The sequence below is a fragment of the Portunus trituberculatus genome, chromosome 14 (genome assembly GCF_017591435.1).
Source record: "Portunus trituberculatus isolate SZX2019 chromosome 14, ASM1759143v1, whole genome shotgun sequence".
Lineage (NCBI taxonomy): Eukaryota > Metazoa > Arthropoda > Malacostraca > Decapoda > Portunidae > Portunus > Portunus trituberculatus.
In genome coordinates, this window is record NC_059268.1 from 2,686,030 (window position 1) to 2,701,029 (window position 15,000).

The window sequence follows — 15,000 nt, forward strand, 5'->3', positions numbered from 1 at the left end:
TGTAACCACCTAGAACAGTGTTTCCTAACCTTTTCCGACCATAGCACCCCCTGTTGTCATGTCTAAGGAGTCCAGCACCCACCATTAAAATCTTGTTATTAGAAGGATAAAGGAAAGTGAAGTGTGTGCTTCACTTCCCAGCACCTCCAATGATTGATTTCAGCACCCCCAGAGAGTGCTAGCACCCCAGATTGGAAATCTGTCCTGAATTATGTATGAAAATATGAAAAAATGATATTGAGAATTACAAATAACACCATGGTACATCCAATATATATCATAAAGTATATGATAAATAGATAAATAAATAAATAAATAATATTTTCCACGCTTCGATTTTCCACGATAATATTTTCCACGCTTCGATTTTCCACGATAATATTTTCACACTGCAAACACTGCTTTGGTTTAAACAGTACAAATGCAGCAATATATAGACAACAATCTTTTGTGAGCGTAATGACAAGTGTGGTGGGTGGCTGGGGTACATAGACACAGTCATGCTTATAAAAGACAGAATCTTGGGAATTATTTTGAAGCATTTTACTTCGTGCAATGGATAGAATTACTGAGTGTACAGATGGTGGTTCTAAGTTTACGTTACCAGGGATTGTTAAAATGGCAACAGATTGCAATGACAAAGTGTTTCCGTTTAGAACATCTTATACATCATTGTGGACAAGTAGACTCAGTAAAACCGCAGTCCATGATCTGTCTGGGAGGAGCAGGCAGTGGCAGAGGAAGTAACTGTCGCACCACTGTCCTTCCGGCGGCACTAATATTTCCCGTCTCAATTTTAACGGCACGACATGCCACACCTACCAACACTCTTTTCAAGTCCCTTATGAGTAGGTGGTCTCCAAACATGACACAAGACGCCAAATTTGGAGCATAACTCGCGCGTTCCCATGAATTTTCAATGAGCGGCTGGTAAAGTTTTGGGTGTAAGGCGGGTCGTTACAGGGGCACCAGCTGACTAATGGCGCGCCCTTCACTTTGGTGACGTCTTGCCGCCGCCTCTTATTCACCCTCCTTGGGGACTACTACTATTATCAATATTATTTCTTTGAGATGTGAAATATTGTTAAAAGCAAATCTAACTAATATAATGAGCTTTACTGTTATTATCATTATCATTATTATTATTATTATTATTATTATTATTATTATTATTATTATTATTATTATTATTACTGTTACTATTATTATTATTATTATTATTATTATTATTATTATTATTATTATTATTATTATTATTATTATTATTATTATTATTATTAGAGTGGTTATGCTAATGTGTGTGTGTGTGTGTGTGTGTGTGTGTGTGTGTGTGTGTGTGTGTGTGTGTGTGTGTGTGTGTGTGAATACAAGCACTGTCTAGTGATGTGAATGCTTGATAAGTTGACCATACATGGCAGTAGCAAGGCGTACTCTTCATATTGTTAGTGTTACCCTTCTCGGTAGAATATTTATACTGTTTTGAAGAAAAGGAAAGAATTATTTAATTGTAACTAAACTTGTTTAACTTATTGGAGGCAAATAAATATCATCTATGTTTTAGCTTCATAGTAAACTCTCCAGAGGCTTTCATAACACTGCTGCTTTGGGTTGTCTAGGGGAAACTTAAAGAGTTCTTGTTAGTTCTTGTTAGTGGGGCTGGTTAATAAAATAAGTTTGTTGCGGCTGACAGTTAATATAATCATTCATTTCTTGCTGTTACGAAAAAAAATAATAATTATCTTTGCTTCTTTTTCTTTCAGTCATCTTTCATGTTTCCCAACTAAACTTGACACCTTTCACTCCTCAATGAACCACCTTGCAGCACATAAAGGTAAGCCACCTTGCAGCACACACAGCTAAGCCACCTTGCAGCACACAAAGCTAAGCCACCTTGCAGCACACAAAGCTAAGCCACCTTGCAGCACACAAAGATAAGCCACCTTGCAGTACACATAGCTAAGCTGTCTTGCAGCACACAAAGCTAAGCCACCTTGCAGCACACAAAGGTAAGCCACCTTGCAGCACACAAAGCTAAGCCACCTTGCAGCACACAAAGCTAAGCCACCTTGCAGCACACAAAGCTAAGTCAGCTTGAAACACACAAAGCTAAGCCACCTTGCAGCACACAAAGCTAAGTCAGCTTGCAGCACACAAAGCTAAGCCACCTTGCAGCACACAAAGGTAAGCCACCTTGCAGCACACAAAGCTAAGCTACCTTGCAGCACACAAAGCTAAGTCAGCTTGCAGCACAAAAAGCTAAGCCACCTTGCAGCACAAAAAGCTAAGCCACCTTGCAGTAGGCAAGACCAAGCCACCTTGCAGCACGCAGAGGTAAGCCACCTTGCATCAGGGGAAGCTATTCCTGCACCAGGGAGGCGGTGGCATAGTGGATAAGGTGGTGAGCGTGGGATCGGACAGACGTCTACGCGTAGGTTCGAATCCCACCACGTACAGCCTTAAAACACTTTGCCATTTGTCGAGTGGTTTAAAGTTACCTACATATCACCATGATACCCAGGTTCTAGGTGGTTACACTCAAGATGAGCTTGGGCGGTGATATGGGCCCTAATATGGGTACCACTATAAATAAAATTGCCTGCGACACTAATGGGCGGAAGCCCACCACACAGGAACAACACAGAACACTGGTGCAACAATAATGCCTAAAACAACAACCACTGCTGCATCCAGGGGAGGGAGGGGACTCAGGGGGCTCAACCACCACAACGTTCACTTTTATCATCATCGAGGATATATATATATATATATATATATATATATATATATATATATATATATATATATATATATATATATATATATATATATATATATATATATATATATATATATATATATATATATATATATATATATATATATATATATATATATATATATATATATATATATATATATATATATATATATATATATATATATATATATATATATATATATATATATATATATATATATATATATATATATATATATATATAAGTATATATATATTATATAATTATATATATATATATAAGTTTATAAAACACATTAAATGTTAAAAAGTTAAACATATAAAAAAATATATAAAATGTAAATAAAGTATGGAAAATTTTTTCATAGAATGTTAAGTGGTGTAGCAGACAACATATTATTTAAAGCAGGCTTATTGGTTTTAATATACATAGATTCTAATATTCTTAAGTCACTTCTGCTACATGAATCAATAATTTTAAAATGATCATATGTTATTTGCACCTTACATTTAAAGTGTTCCTTATAATATTTGTGTATACGACTCGTTCCGCTTGACTGGCCCATATGCTCGGCGACACGAACCCTGAAAGCTCAGTAGCTTCAAGGTACCCAGCCTGGCAGCTTCAAGTGAAGCAGTAAATGATCGACGAGCGAATTGTCGGAACAACGTCTTTAAATTTAAAATAACTGTTTATCTTGAAGGTGTTATTATGGACTAGTTAAGTTTATTTGTGGATAGTATTTCGTAAGAGATTTGACTAGTGTTTCTTCAATGTTTCGTGAGACAGATCCTAGATAAGGTAATTTAAAAATACTTTTCTTTGTTGACATTAGGTACATTAGACTTGGGTTGGTATATACTATTGAGAAATTTGTTTACAATTTTGTCAAAAAGGTATATGGTATCCATTGTCTTTGAAATAATTCTTTAAAATAAAACTTCATCTGAAATATATGTATGTTGATGACAGTTCATATATCTGTGAAGCAAAGTTACCGCATTTAGTTTATACTTTATATTACAGTAACTGAAGAAACTATATATATATATATATATTGGCTTGCGATAGATATATATAATAATATTATCTTGTCTTATATGAATAAATCTAAAAAGAGATTGTACCTTCATTTTCTTTGTCCATAGTGAATTTATATATATAGTATGTTGAACATTAATAGTCAAAAAACAACTGTGCCTGATCTTCACTGTGAAACACAATGAAGGTGTCATCAACATATCTGTGATACACTAAGGGTTTGAAACTGGAAGGACAATTCTTGAGCCAAATCTAATTATTCAGTCAAATTTATAAGTTATTACTGCTCTTGTTACATCGGAATAGCTCTGCATAGAGCTTTAAAAGCCCTTAAGATTGATGAGCTTTCAAAATGTTGAACCCTCCAAGTGATAGTCAAGGCTCGCCGCCAATCTCAAGGGATACAGGAATTCAGGTTAGCAACTCCCAAAATTTGATCCAGGATCCACCACTGCTCCTCACTGACAACACTAGCAAAGCACGCGTGTCAATAAGTACTCAGGATAGTTACCAAGCTTATTATGTTAGCAGTTAAGCAATTACGTGACTGAACACATCGTAAAACAAATAAACAAATTGCATCCAAATTTAATTGAGTATTACATGAAATATCTTCGTTTTCTTTCACAATGGTGTTATTCATTCCTCCCTCTCTCTCTCTCTCTCTCTCTCTCTCTCTCTCTCTCTCTCTCTCTCTCTCTCTCTCTCTCTCTGGTAACATAGTGGTAATTAGTTACCTAATATAGTTTTAACCTGACATAAGTAACAGTGAACAGTAATAGTAGTCTTGGAATAATAGTAACATCACACGTGCTTATAAAACTGACCACACTGTTTCAGAGCTGACCTCATTTGTACATATCAATCACTAATGTCAAACTTCTCACGTCTAAACTAACTTGGTACTCACTCTCTCCTGCTCTCTCTTCCTCCCTGCGTCCCGTCGTAGTGGTAAATCCACGCAGCTGACGAGATAATAACAATATCCTCAACACTGATGCAACGGATGGGGTCCGCAGTGGTACAGTGGAACCATGCGTGCTTTGGGGTCTAAGGGGTCTCCAAGCACACAGGTTCGAATCCTGTCCACGGTCCGAGTGTAGGTTGGGCTTCCTCACTCGGGGCAACGGTTTCCTAGCGGGTGGGCTTTGAGATAGGAGGTACCCAAAAAGTATCCCCTTTAGCCCATAAATTCCCGTGAAAAAGCCCACATGGTATAAATAGGAAAATAAAAAAAAAACTGCACTCTCCACACCACTGCCCAGACACCACTAACTGTGAGACGATCTGGACTCTGGAGTCCTGGAGGGCCCAAGATTAACCGACCTTTTACCTATAAATGTTAATTCTTTCCGTTTTTGAGTCCAGTGGTTGCTGGTGCATAAGAAGAAGTGTTGATAATTTATATGATTTACTTGTATTCATTCCTGGGTATGAGAGTTTGTTGATATTGGTGTTTTGATATTTGTTAAGGTGTGTTTCGTGGGTTTGAATCTCGTGCCGATGCTTCGGCCCTGTCTCCAATTTCTCTCACACTCTTTGTATTCCTTCATTCTCATTTATTAAATCTCCTTCCTTCATTCTCATTTATTAAATCTCCTTCCTTCATTCTCAACAGTAATTTCTTTCTTTCTCTCATTCATCCATTTATTTTACTTCGTGTTTTCAAACCCTTCTTAGTTTCGAAGTTTATTTTTTAAGGAAAAAAATGAATTATAGCAGTGACCCCTCCACATCTCTCTCTCTCTCTCTCTCTCTCTATATATATATATATATATATATATATATATATATATATATATATATATATATATATATATATATATATATATATAACCAACCCGTTTTCTTCAACATTTTTTTCTATATATCAAAGAAAACGTGTTTACATTATAGGAACCTTGATACTTTTAATTTCCAACACAGGAAAGACTGACATATATTGAGGAATTGATGAATAAATAAAACTAAATATTAAAGTCAATGAAACTAGAGGAACACGAAGAGATGAAATAAGAAAGAATAAATTAAGATTACAGGGAAAGAATAATGAAGTCCATCCTTTCTTCATACTAACACTATCCAGTCTTCTATCCTTCCCTTAACTCCTTCAATACTGGGACACATTTTCACCTTGAAATTTGTGTACGATTAGACCATTTCATTGACATTAGGAAGGGTCTATGGAGGTCACAAGATTACTGGCCACAGTCTTCACTATTTTAATCCCCCACATAAGTTTGTGAAGCTATATAAAATCACCAGATACTGAGCACAATGAATATGGAAACGCGTCATTGTACTGAATGGGTTAAACTGACACTATCATACACTATATTCCATCCTTCATACTAATACCATCCATTCTCTCCATCCTTCTCTTCTTTCATACTAATCCATCCATCCTTACTTTTCTTCGTGCTAATACCATCTATTCTATCCATCCTTCCCTTATACTGATACCATTCATTCTTCCATCCTAGACAGTATGATTTCCCAAGTCCCCCCTATTGACAAAGAGGCGGGAAAGGGGACAGGGCACGAAGAAAACGGAGACACGAGAGGAAACGAGAAACGTCCCACGCCTTTATTTTCCCTGAGCCGTCCGTCATGCGAAATTACATCCACGGATTCAAGGCAGGAGGAATGAGAGGAATGAGACAGACCCACGTGTCCCCTCACATTCCCCCCACTCCGCATCCCTTCCCCAGCAGCACAGGTAATCACGCGCCCAATCCATCACCTTCACCTCTCCTGACATGACGTATATAGCACGTCCACCTCACCTGCGCCGCGGTACAGTATTGCCAACCCGCCAGAATTAGGTTGAGCTTCTTTATGATCACGGCCAAGTTTTACAAAGGTTTCTAAGTGGCACAGAGGATAAGGAGGAAAAATTTACGTCTATTTGATTCAGTAAAAAAGAAGAATTATTAAAAAGTACAGAGAAAAAAGGATTTTAAGTGGTACAAGAGTCTATTAGAATTAGCACAAAGATTTATTTAACCTCTTCAGTACTGGGACGCATTTTTACCACGAGTTTTGGGTACCATTAGAAGATTTTATTTACACTAGCAAGGGTTTTTGGAGGTCAGAAGATTCATGGCCAAAGTCTTCACTATTTCAATCACTACACAAGTTTCTGAAGCTGTATAAAATCATCAAATAGTAAGCAGAATAAATATCAAGACACATCCTGGTACTGAATGGCTTAAAAAACGTACAGGAAAAGATTTTAAATGATACAAGAGTTAAAAGTGAAGGATTTAAGAATCAGTACAAATAAGATTGATTTAAAGAACATATAGGAAAGGATTTTAATGAAGGATTTACGTCTATTAGAATCAGTACAAAGAAGAATTTGTGAAAACACGTACGAGAAATGAAGAGTATCCATTACGAAAAAAACATAACAAATTAAGAAAATAAGGCAGACTGCAAGGAACCATCAGGCTTATATGTGGCAGTCTACAACAGGCTAAAACAAAGATAACATATGCAGATTTTTATTTTCCAATCTGTCTATCTATTTATCCATATATCTATCTATCTATCTATCTTCTTTATCTGTCTTCTAATTCAATGTAGAAAGACTAATGTTTTCTTTATATTTCTTATACAAGTGTAGCTTAAGTGGCCTTCAACCCCTTCAGTACTGGGACACAATTTTACCTTCAGTTTTGTGTATGATTAAAAGACTTTATATACATTAAGAAGGGTCTATGGAGGTCAGAAGCTAAATGGCTGGAGTCTTCACTATTTCAAACCCCAACATAAGTTTCTAAAGGTGTACAGAATCACCAAACAGTAAGCAGAATGAATATGAGAACGCGTCATGGTACTCAAGGGGTTAAGTGGTGCAGGGGTTGTGATAGGGATAACGGTAGGATATTTCTCAGGATCAGTAACCAGGATAAGACAACAAATGATGGACTCAAATCATGATAAAATTAACTAAGAAATATATACAGGAAATAACTGGTCTGGAAATAGTGTAGGCCTGATAGAAGTTAATAAGAGAGAACAAGAATTAAAGTACTCAAATATGATAAATAAAAAAAAAGTCAATAAATGAATAGATAGAAAAACAGATAAAAAAAAGAGATAGGAAAGAATTGGTTTTAAATTGAGTATGCCAGATAAAAGTTAGTAATTAGGAGAGAACGAGAATTAATGGGCTGAAGCATGATGAAAAATAAGAGAGATAAAGATAGAGAGGAAAGACATGGCTTTTAAATGGAGTAGACCTGATAGATGTTTTTAAGTGATACGGAGGTTATAACAAAGCTAACCTAACCACATTTCTGTTCACCTATCTATCTATCTATCTATCTATCTATCTATCAGTCTATCTATTTACTTACCATCCTATCTATTTGTTTATTCATTTATTTATTTATCTATCTATCATCTTATCCATCTGTCCATCTATCTCTTTCTGTCTATTTATCTATCTATCACTTTTTTTCCATCATTTTCTCTATTCCTTATCTTAACTTTCATAACACTCATCTTCCTACTTCCAGTCCGCCCTCCTTGTCTGTCTCTCTGTCCACCTGTCTGTCTGTCCGTCTGTGTGTCTTTCTGTCTGTTTTTCCTTGTCGTGATCTCATTAGTATACGAAAATTCCTCAGACAGTTTCTGGTTTCATCCTTCTCATCTCACTCTATTATCTCTCTCTCTCTCTCTCTCTCTCTCTCTCTCTCTCTCTCTCTCTCTCTCTCTCTCTCTCTCTCTCTCTCTCTCTCTCTCTCTCTCTCTCTCTCTCCCTGTGACACATATGGAGAAGCTTATAAGGACACTACCAGTAACGTCCGCCGCCCTGGCCTGGTCTGGTCTCGGTTCTCCTTTCACATTTCCCCGATAGATGTCAGTTTTCCGTGTCCCTCCTTGCATCTCCAATAGTTTAGCCCAATATTCCCACGGCCACCTGCATGTTGTTCCCAGATTTCGTTACGGGAGCGTCTATGAAATTCCTGTAATAATATCGAGTTATTCATTTTCTATCTCCGTACGTACACGCTACACATCTTCATGACGACGATGGAGGGAGGGTAATGGATTGGGGGGACGGAAGGAGGGTGCGGGTTGGAGGGAGGGAGGGAGGTCTAGAGGAGGAGAGGGGGGGAGAGAGAGAGAATTGGGGCGGGGAGGGATGGAGCTAGAGGGAGAGTGGGAGAGAGGGAAAGGAATGATCGGGAGGTGAGCGGAGGAAGGATGTGGAGAGAGGAAAGGATCGAGGAAGGGAGGGAGTGAGGGTTGTATAGTCAGAGGAGAGAGAATGGGTGTGTTTACCTGCCTGATGGTGATGATGATGGTGGTTGTGGTTGTGGTGGTGTAATAATGGTTAAAGTAGTAATAGTAGTGATAGCAGTGGTGATGTAATGATGATGATGATGATGGTAGTGGTGGTGGTGGTGTAATGATGGCTATAGTAGTAATAGTAGTGATAGCAGTGGAGAGAGAGAGAGAGAGAGAGAGAGAGAGAGAGAGAGAGAGAGAGAGAGAGAGAGAGAGAGAGAGAGAGAGAGAGAGAGAGAGAGAGAGAGAGAGAGAGAGAGAGAGAGAGAGAGAGAGAGAGAGAGAGAGAGAGAGAGAGAAAGGCAACTTTGCTTTCGTCAGACAGCAGACAGCATTTCTGTGTGTGTGTTTCACTGTTTGATCTGCTGCAGTCTCTGACGAGACAGCCAGACGTCACCCTACGGAACGAGCTCAGAGCTCAATATTTCCGATCTTCGGATAGACCTGAGACAAGCCTGGCCCGTGACCTCACACTGTCTAGTAGTAGTACTAGTAGTAGTAGTAGTAGTAGTAGTAGTAGTAGCAGTAGCAGTAGTAGTGTGGTTCATTACACAAGCGTCCGTCCTGCGTGGAAAACTGAACTTCTTAATGTTCCTCAGACACTGAATTTTCATGACATTTGCATCTCCTTCTCTTGTTCGTGTCTCCATCCTCCGTCAGTGTTAGCAGGTCTTGTCTGTCTGTCTGTCTTTGTGTTTCTTTTTGTTTTGTTGTTGTTTAATTTATGGCCTATAGCGCTGTTCAGCTTCCACCCATTAGTGGCGCAGGCAATTTTCTTTATAGTGATGGGCATATTAGGGCTCATATCACATCCCAAGCGCGTCTTTGTTGCAACCACCTAGAACCTGGATAGGTATCTTGGTGACATGTAGCTAACTTCAAACCACTCCATAAATGACATAACTTCAAAGTGGTATGTGATGGAATTCTAACTTACACGTGTACGTGTGTGTGTGTGTGTGTGTGTGTGTGTGTGTGTGTGTGTGTGTGTGTGTGTATTTACCTAGTTGTATTTACCTAGTTGTAGTTTTACAGGGACTGGGCCTTATGCTCGTGTTGCCCCGTCTCCATATATACACTTATCCAATCTTACTCTAAAAGTATGCACACTCGTTGCAGACACTACTTCTTCATTTAAACTGTTCCACGTCTTAATACATCTTTGCGGGAAACTATATATTTTTTTTTTATATCTCTCAGACATCTTCCTTTTCTCAGCTTTTTACTATGCGATCTTGTGCTTCGAATGTCATATTCTTCTCTCAGGATCAGTTTCTCATTATCCACTTCGTCCATTCCGTTGATCAATTTATAAACTTGTATCAGATCTTCTCTCTCCCTTCTTTGTTCCAGGGTTGGAAGATCCATAGCCTTTAGTCTCTCCTCATATGTCATCCTTTCAAATTCTGGAAACATTCTTGTAGCCATTTTTTGTAGCCTCTCCAACTTCCTTATGTGTGTTTTTTTTTTAGGGTCTACACTTCTCCTGCATATTCCAATCAATTTTTTCATCATTTCTTTGTCCATGTAGTGAAATGCTGCTTCAATATTCCTCAGCAAATTATATGTTTCTCTAAAAGTTACCGGTTGATTGTTTTCTTCCATTGTTACTCCTAAGTCTTTTTCCTTTTTTACTTTCTCCAGTTCTACTCCATCTCCCATATTATAGATTCCCACGGGTCGTCTTTCACTCTTTCCCATTTCCATGACATGGCTTTTGTTCACATTGAATTCCATTTCATACTTTTTACTCCATTCCCAGATCTTATTTAGGTCTTCTTGTAGTATTTCACAATCCTTTTTTTGCTTTATAACTCTGCACAGTTTCGTATCATCTGCAAACTGATTTATATAGTTGTTCACTCCCTCTGGCATGTCGTTAATATAAATGAGGAAAAGTATTGGTGCCATTACTTGTTGGTTGCGGGATGTATAATGGAGGGCGTGTATGCCTAAGTAAGGGGCAGATATACACGCAGTACACGTAGATTCTTTACTTGTCCTTAGAGCTACAAAGGGTAGGAAATCTCCCCCCCCCCCCATTTCTGCGCTCAGAAGTCCACAGGGACTCGAGCGACTGCAGCTGCGGACGCCTTCTCCTGGAGTCGTGGCGACCTGCGGGGCACCACCGTATCAGGTGCCGCCAATGGAGCAGTGGCGTCCTCCATCGTAGAAGAAGCGTTTAGGAGTGGAGCAGGGCGGAGGAAGCGCCTGTTCCTCCACTACACTCGACCACTGGGCATCTTGAGCAGGTAATCCCGTGACCTGCCAACGCCCATGATGGTGCCAACCTTGTTCCACCGCTGCGTAGTCGGGTCCTGGATCCGAACCACGTCACCTTGCTGCAGGGGTGGAAGAGGCCGAGCGTGAGCGTCGTAGCGACTTGTGGCATCACGGAGACGGGCAGCAGCTCGACGGTCGCAACTCTCGTCCCTGGCCTGCCACCGTTTCTGGAAGGCGCTGGCATGTGCGGGGACGCAAGAGCGTAAAGGGCGACCGTACAGGACTTGAGCTGGAGAGCGACCCGTCTGGTTGGGGTTGTTCCGAAGCTCCAGAAGACCCCTGTCGAACGCCTCACAGTCTATATTGCCAGACGGTGCCACCTTCTGGATGAAGTGCTTCACAGCCTTCACTGCAGACTCGGCATGGCCGTTAGACTGTGGGTAATGGGGCGTCGATGTGTCGTGACGAACTCCCCAGCGCTCGAGGAACGTAGAAAACTCCCGGCTGGCGAACTGTGGGCCACCATCCGTGCGCAGGCGTACAGGAACACCCAGGTCCCTGAAGAGGCGGCGGAAATGGCGAATGGTGGCAGCAGACGTCGTATCAGCGCCACAGGACACGACGACAGGCCAGCCGGAAAGACGATCTGCAATGACTAAGAAAGCCTTCCCTGCAACTGAGAAGTAATCAGCAGAAATGGACTCGAATGGTCGAGTTGGGTTGTCATCACAGAGTCTTGGTTCTTGCTGTTGACTGGGCTGCAGAATCTGGCACGGCTCACATGCTCGAACAGTATTGGCAATGTCTGCATCCACGCCTGGCCAGAACACAGCCTGCCTAGCACGGCGTTTGGTGGCTTCGACACCACGATGGCTGTCGTGCAGGCGGGCCAAGACACGGCGACGTAGAGCTGTAGGCACCAACACTCGTGCACCGTACAGGACGAGATCCTCATCACAGTAGAGGTCCTCCCGTAACTTCCAGTACGAGCGGAGCACGTTGGGGAGGGCGTACCTGTCCATAGGGAATCCGTTCTTCACAAAATGAAGGAGCTGGACGTATTCGGGGTCCTCGGTTGCCACCTTACGAAGCTCCTCAAGGGCAAGGTCACTGCCAGGAGGTGCTTCTGCAACATCAGGAGGCACCAACGGAGCAAGAGACTCCATCGCACGTAGTGTAGCGATACTCTAACTTGGAAGCCGGTATCAGTGCCAAGGACTTCGTCAGCCTGCGTTGGGTAGCCAACAGGAGAGCGAGATAGAGCGTCCAGGATACACAACTCCTTGCCCGGGCGCCATACAGCTGTGAAGATGTACGGGGCGATCTTCTCCTTGAGGCGTTCTAGACGTGGATTCTCTATAGCGTCAAGGGAGTAGCTGTTTAGGATGGGAACTAGAGGGCGATGATCGATGACGAGGTTAAAGTGTTGCAATCCTGTGAGGTAGAACTTGGTCTTCCCCATGGCCCATACGACAGCTAACATCTCCAACTCGATCGTCGCATACCGGGTCTCTGTATCCGTCAAGAAACGTGAGCCGCACTGGACGAGACGCTGCTATCCACCACCGTGGTCCTGCAGTAAGGCATAACCCAGCCCATACAGGCGGGAAGCATCGGTCTGCAGAGTCGTAGGGAGAGCAGGGTCAAAGGCAGCTAGGACTGGTGGGCTGGCCAAGGCCATCTTCACACGTTGGAAGGCTTGCTCATGGTCGGGCGTCCACACAAACGACTTCTTGGCGCTCAAAAGTGGGCGTAGAGGCGCAGCAGTGGCAGCGAGGTCGGGCGAAAAGCTGGCGAGCTGGTTGACAAGGCCCATGAAGGACCTAAGATCGGTCAACGTAGCAGGCGTAGCAAACTTAGTGATGGCCCGAACCTTGTCAGGGTCTGCTGCGATGCCGTCATGGGAGAGCCTGTAGCCGCAGAAGGACACAGATGGAGCCGCCAGCACAAACTTCTTGGCATTTAAAGTGATGCCATGGGCTCGGCATCTGGCCAAGATGTCGTTAACGTGGCGTAGATGTGTGAAATAATCCTTGTCGTACACGAGAATGTCATCCACGACTTTGACACACTGTGGCACTCCCTGTAGCGCGATGTCTCCTCGGAGGCAGAAGGCGTCGCCTGTGGCTGCGAAACCCATGGGACCTCGGAGGTACTTGAAGCGCCCATATGGAGTGATGAACGTAGTCAGGGCCTGGTCGTCCTCATGCAAGGGTATCTGCAAGTATCCACACAACGCGTCAATCGTGGTGAAGTAGCGTGCCCTGGCATCGACGCTTCGGATGGCTGCAAAAGGCGTGGGTGATGGGTGTGCAGGCCGAGTTACTTGTGCGTTCAACTTACTCAGGTCCGTAGTGATCCTGACACCTCCACCAGGTTTCGGCACAACAACCATCGGATGGCAGCAATAAGATGGAACGTCACCAACAGGAGCAATAACGTCTCGGCTGGGCGTCGTCTCGTAAGTGGATCGTCATCGGTGGTCCAGACATCGGCTTGAGTGGAGCATCCTGTGTGGAATCCTTTGTCAGGAGGACATCCTGGTACTCCCTCAAGAAGTACTCCTTCGCTGCGTCTGGGGAAGTGGTGCTGAGAAGAGGTAACGCAGACACGCTGGAACGTGGAGCTGGAGCGTTTGTCGCCTCCCTTACACTGGCGACACTGCCTCGTGCTGAGAAAATCTGAGCAGGGAAGTCGTGAGGCACGATCCCCAAAGCACGACAGTGTTCACGGGACAGAAGTGGGGTGTTCCACGAACCCTGCACATCTATCCAGCCCGTACAAGACAGCTCGCCGTAGACTAGTGTGGCCTGGAGCGAACCAAGGGCAGCAGACATCTTCGTCCCATCAGCGTTGTAGTAGGCAAGGGATGGAGGAGGACCAAGAGCCTGTCTGTCGATGCCCAACATTCTCAAGTGCTGTGGGCCGATGACCGTCGTGTCGGCACCAGTGTCAAGAATGAAGTTCAGACCACCAGAATGACCGTCATGCAACACTTCCACTCGTACAGTAGGAGGAGGTGTCGGGTCATCACGAGTACTGATAGGAGACTGACATGAGGCCTCAGGTGGGCCCTCATGAGACCCTGGGTCCGTTGTGAGAGACTGTAACCGCACCACGTGGAAGGTGGGGTGTCTTCCCTCTTTCCCTTTCGGCTTCTCGGGTCGCTGCGACTTACTCCTTGCCTTGGTTTGCTTGCAGACTTTCTCCAGGTACCCCAGACGGTTACAAGCAGTGCACGTAGACTGCCTGGCTGGGCACTTGGGCATCAAAGCGTAGTGGCCAGTCTTCCCACAACCTCTGCATGTAACATCTGTTGCTGGGCAGCCCTTCGGGCCGTGGTCTCGCCTGCCGCAGCTGCTGCAGGAGGTAGGCGCCCGATGAGTGGGTGAAGGTTGGCGAGGGGGGACTCCAGGTTTGTGTGCTGATTTCTTCGTCTGTTTATACATTGAGACAGCAGACACTGTAGGTGAGGCACGTATGGCAGAGGCGGCTGACCGCGTCGCCTCGTGGGCCTTGCATACATTGATGACGTCAGCAAGAGTAGAGGCGGCGTCGAGGGACACAATCTTGGTCACCAATTCCTCGTCGTGAACGCCTGTCAGGATACCGCGCTTCATCTAGGCCTCTTCACAGTCCAGGTGGTGAGCCTTACAGATGTCGAATTCCTCTGCCA

At 42.9% G+C, this 15,000-nt stretch overlaps 1 protein-coding gene across 1 annotated transcript; it reads right to left on the reverse strand.

Annotated features, from left to right (window-relative positions):
* Positions 1 to 11,323: 11,323 nt before the first annotated feature.
* On the reverse strand, positions 11,324 to 12,786 carry LOC123503779 (uncharacterized protein K02A2.6-like). Its single transcript, XM_045253779.1, has 2 exons — positions 12,537 to 12,786; positions 11,324 to 12,450 (listed from the first exon to the last, which is right to left on the reverse strand). The coding sequence occupies exons 1-2, from the start codon at positions 12,784 to 12,786 to the stop codon at positions 11,324 to 11,326; spliced, it is 1,377 nt and encodes a 458-aa protein (XP_045109714.1).
* Between the last annotated feature and the right edge of the window lie 2,214 nt (positions 12,787 to 15,000).

Excerpts from the sequence above, each read along its gene's own strand:
- LOC123503779 (XM_045253779.1), bottom strand. The coding sequence starts at position 12,786 with ATGGGGAAGACCAAGTTCTACCTCACAGGATTGCAACACTTTAACCTC. Across the intron at positions 12,451-12,536 it reads GCAGGCTGACGAAGTCCTTG|AAGCACCTCCTGGCAGTGAC; the intron begins GCACTGATACCG and ends CTGATGTTGCAG.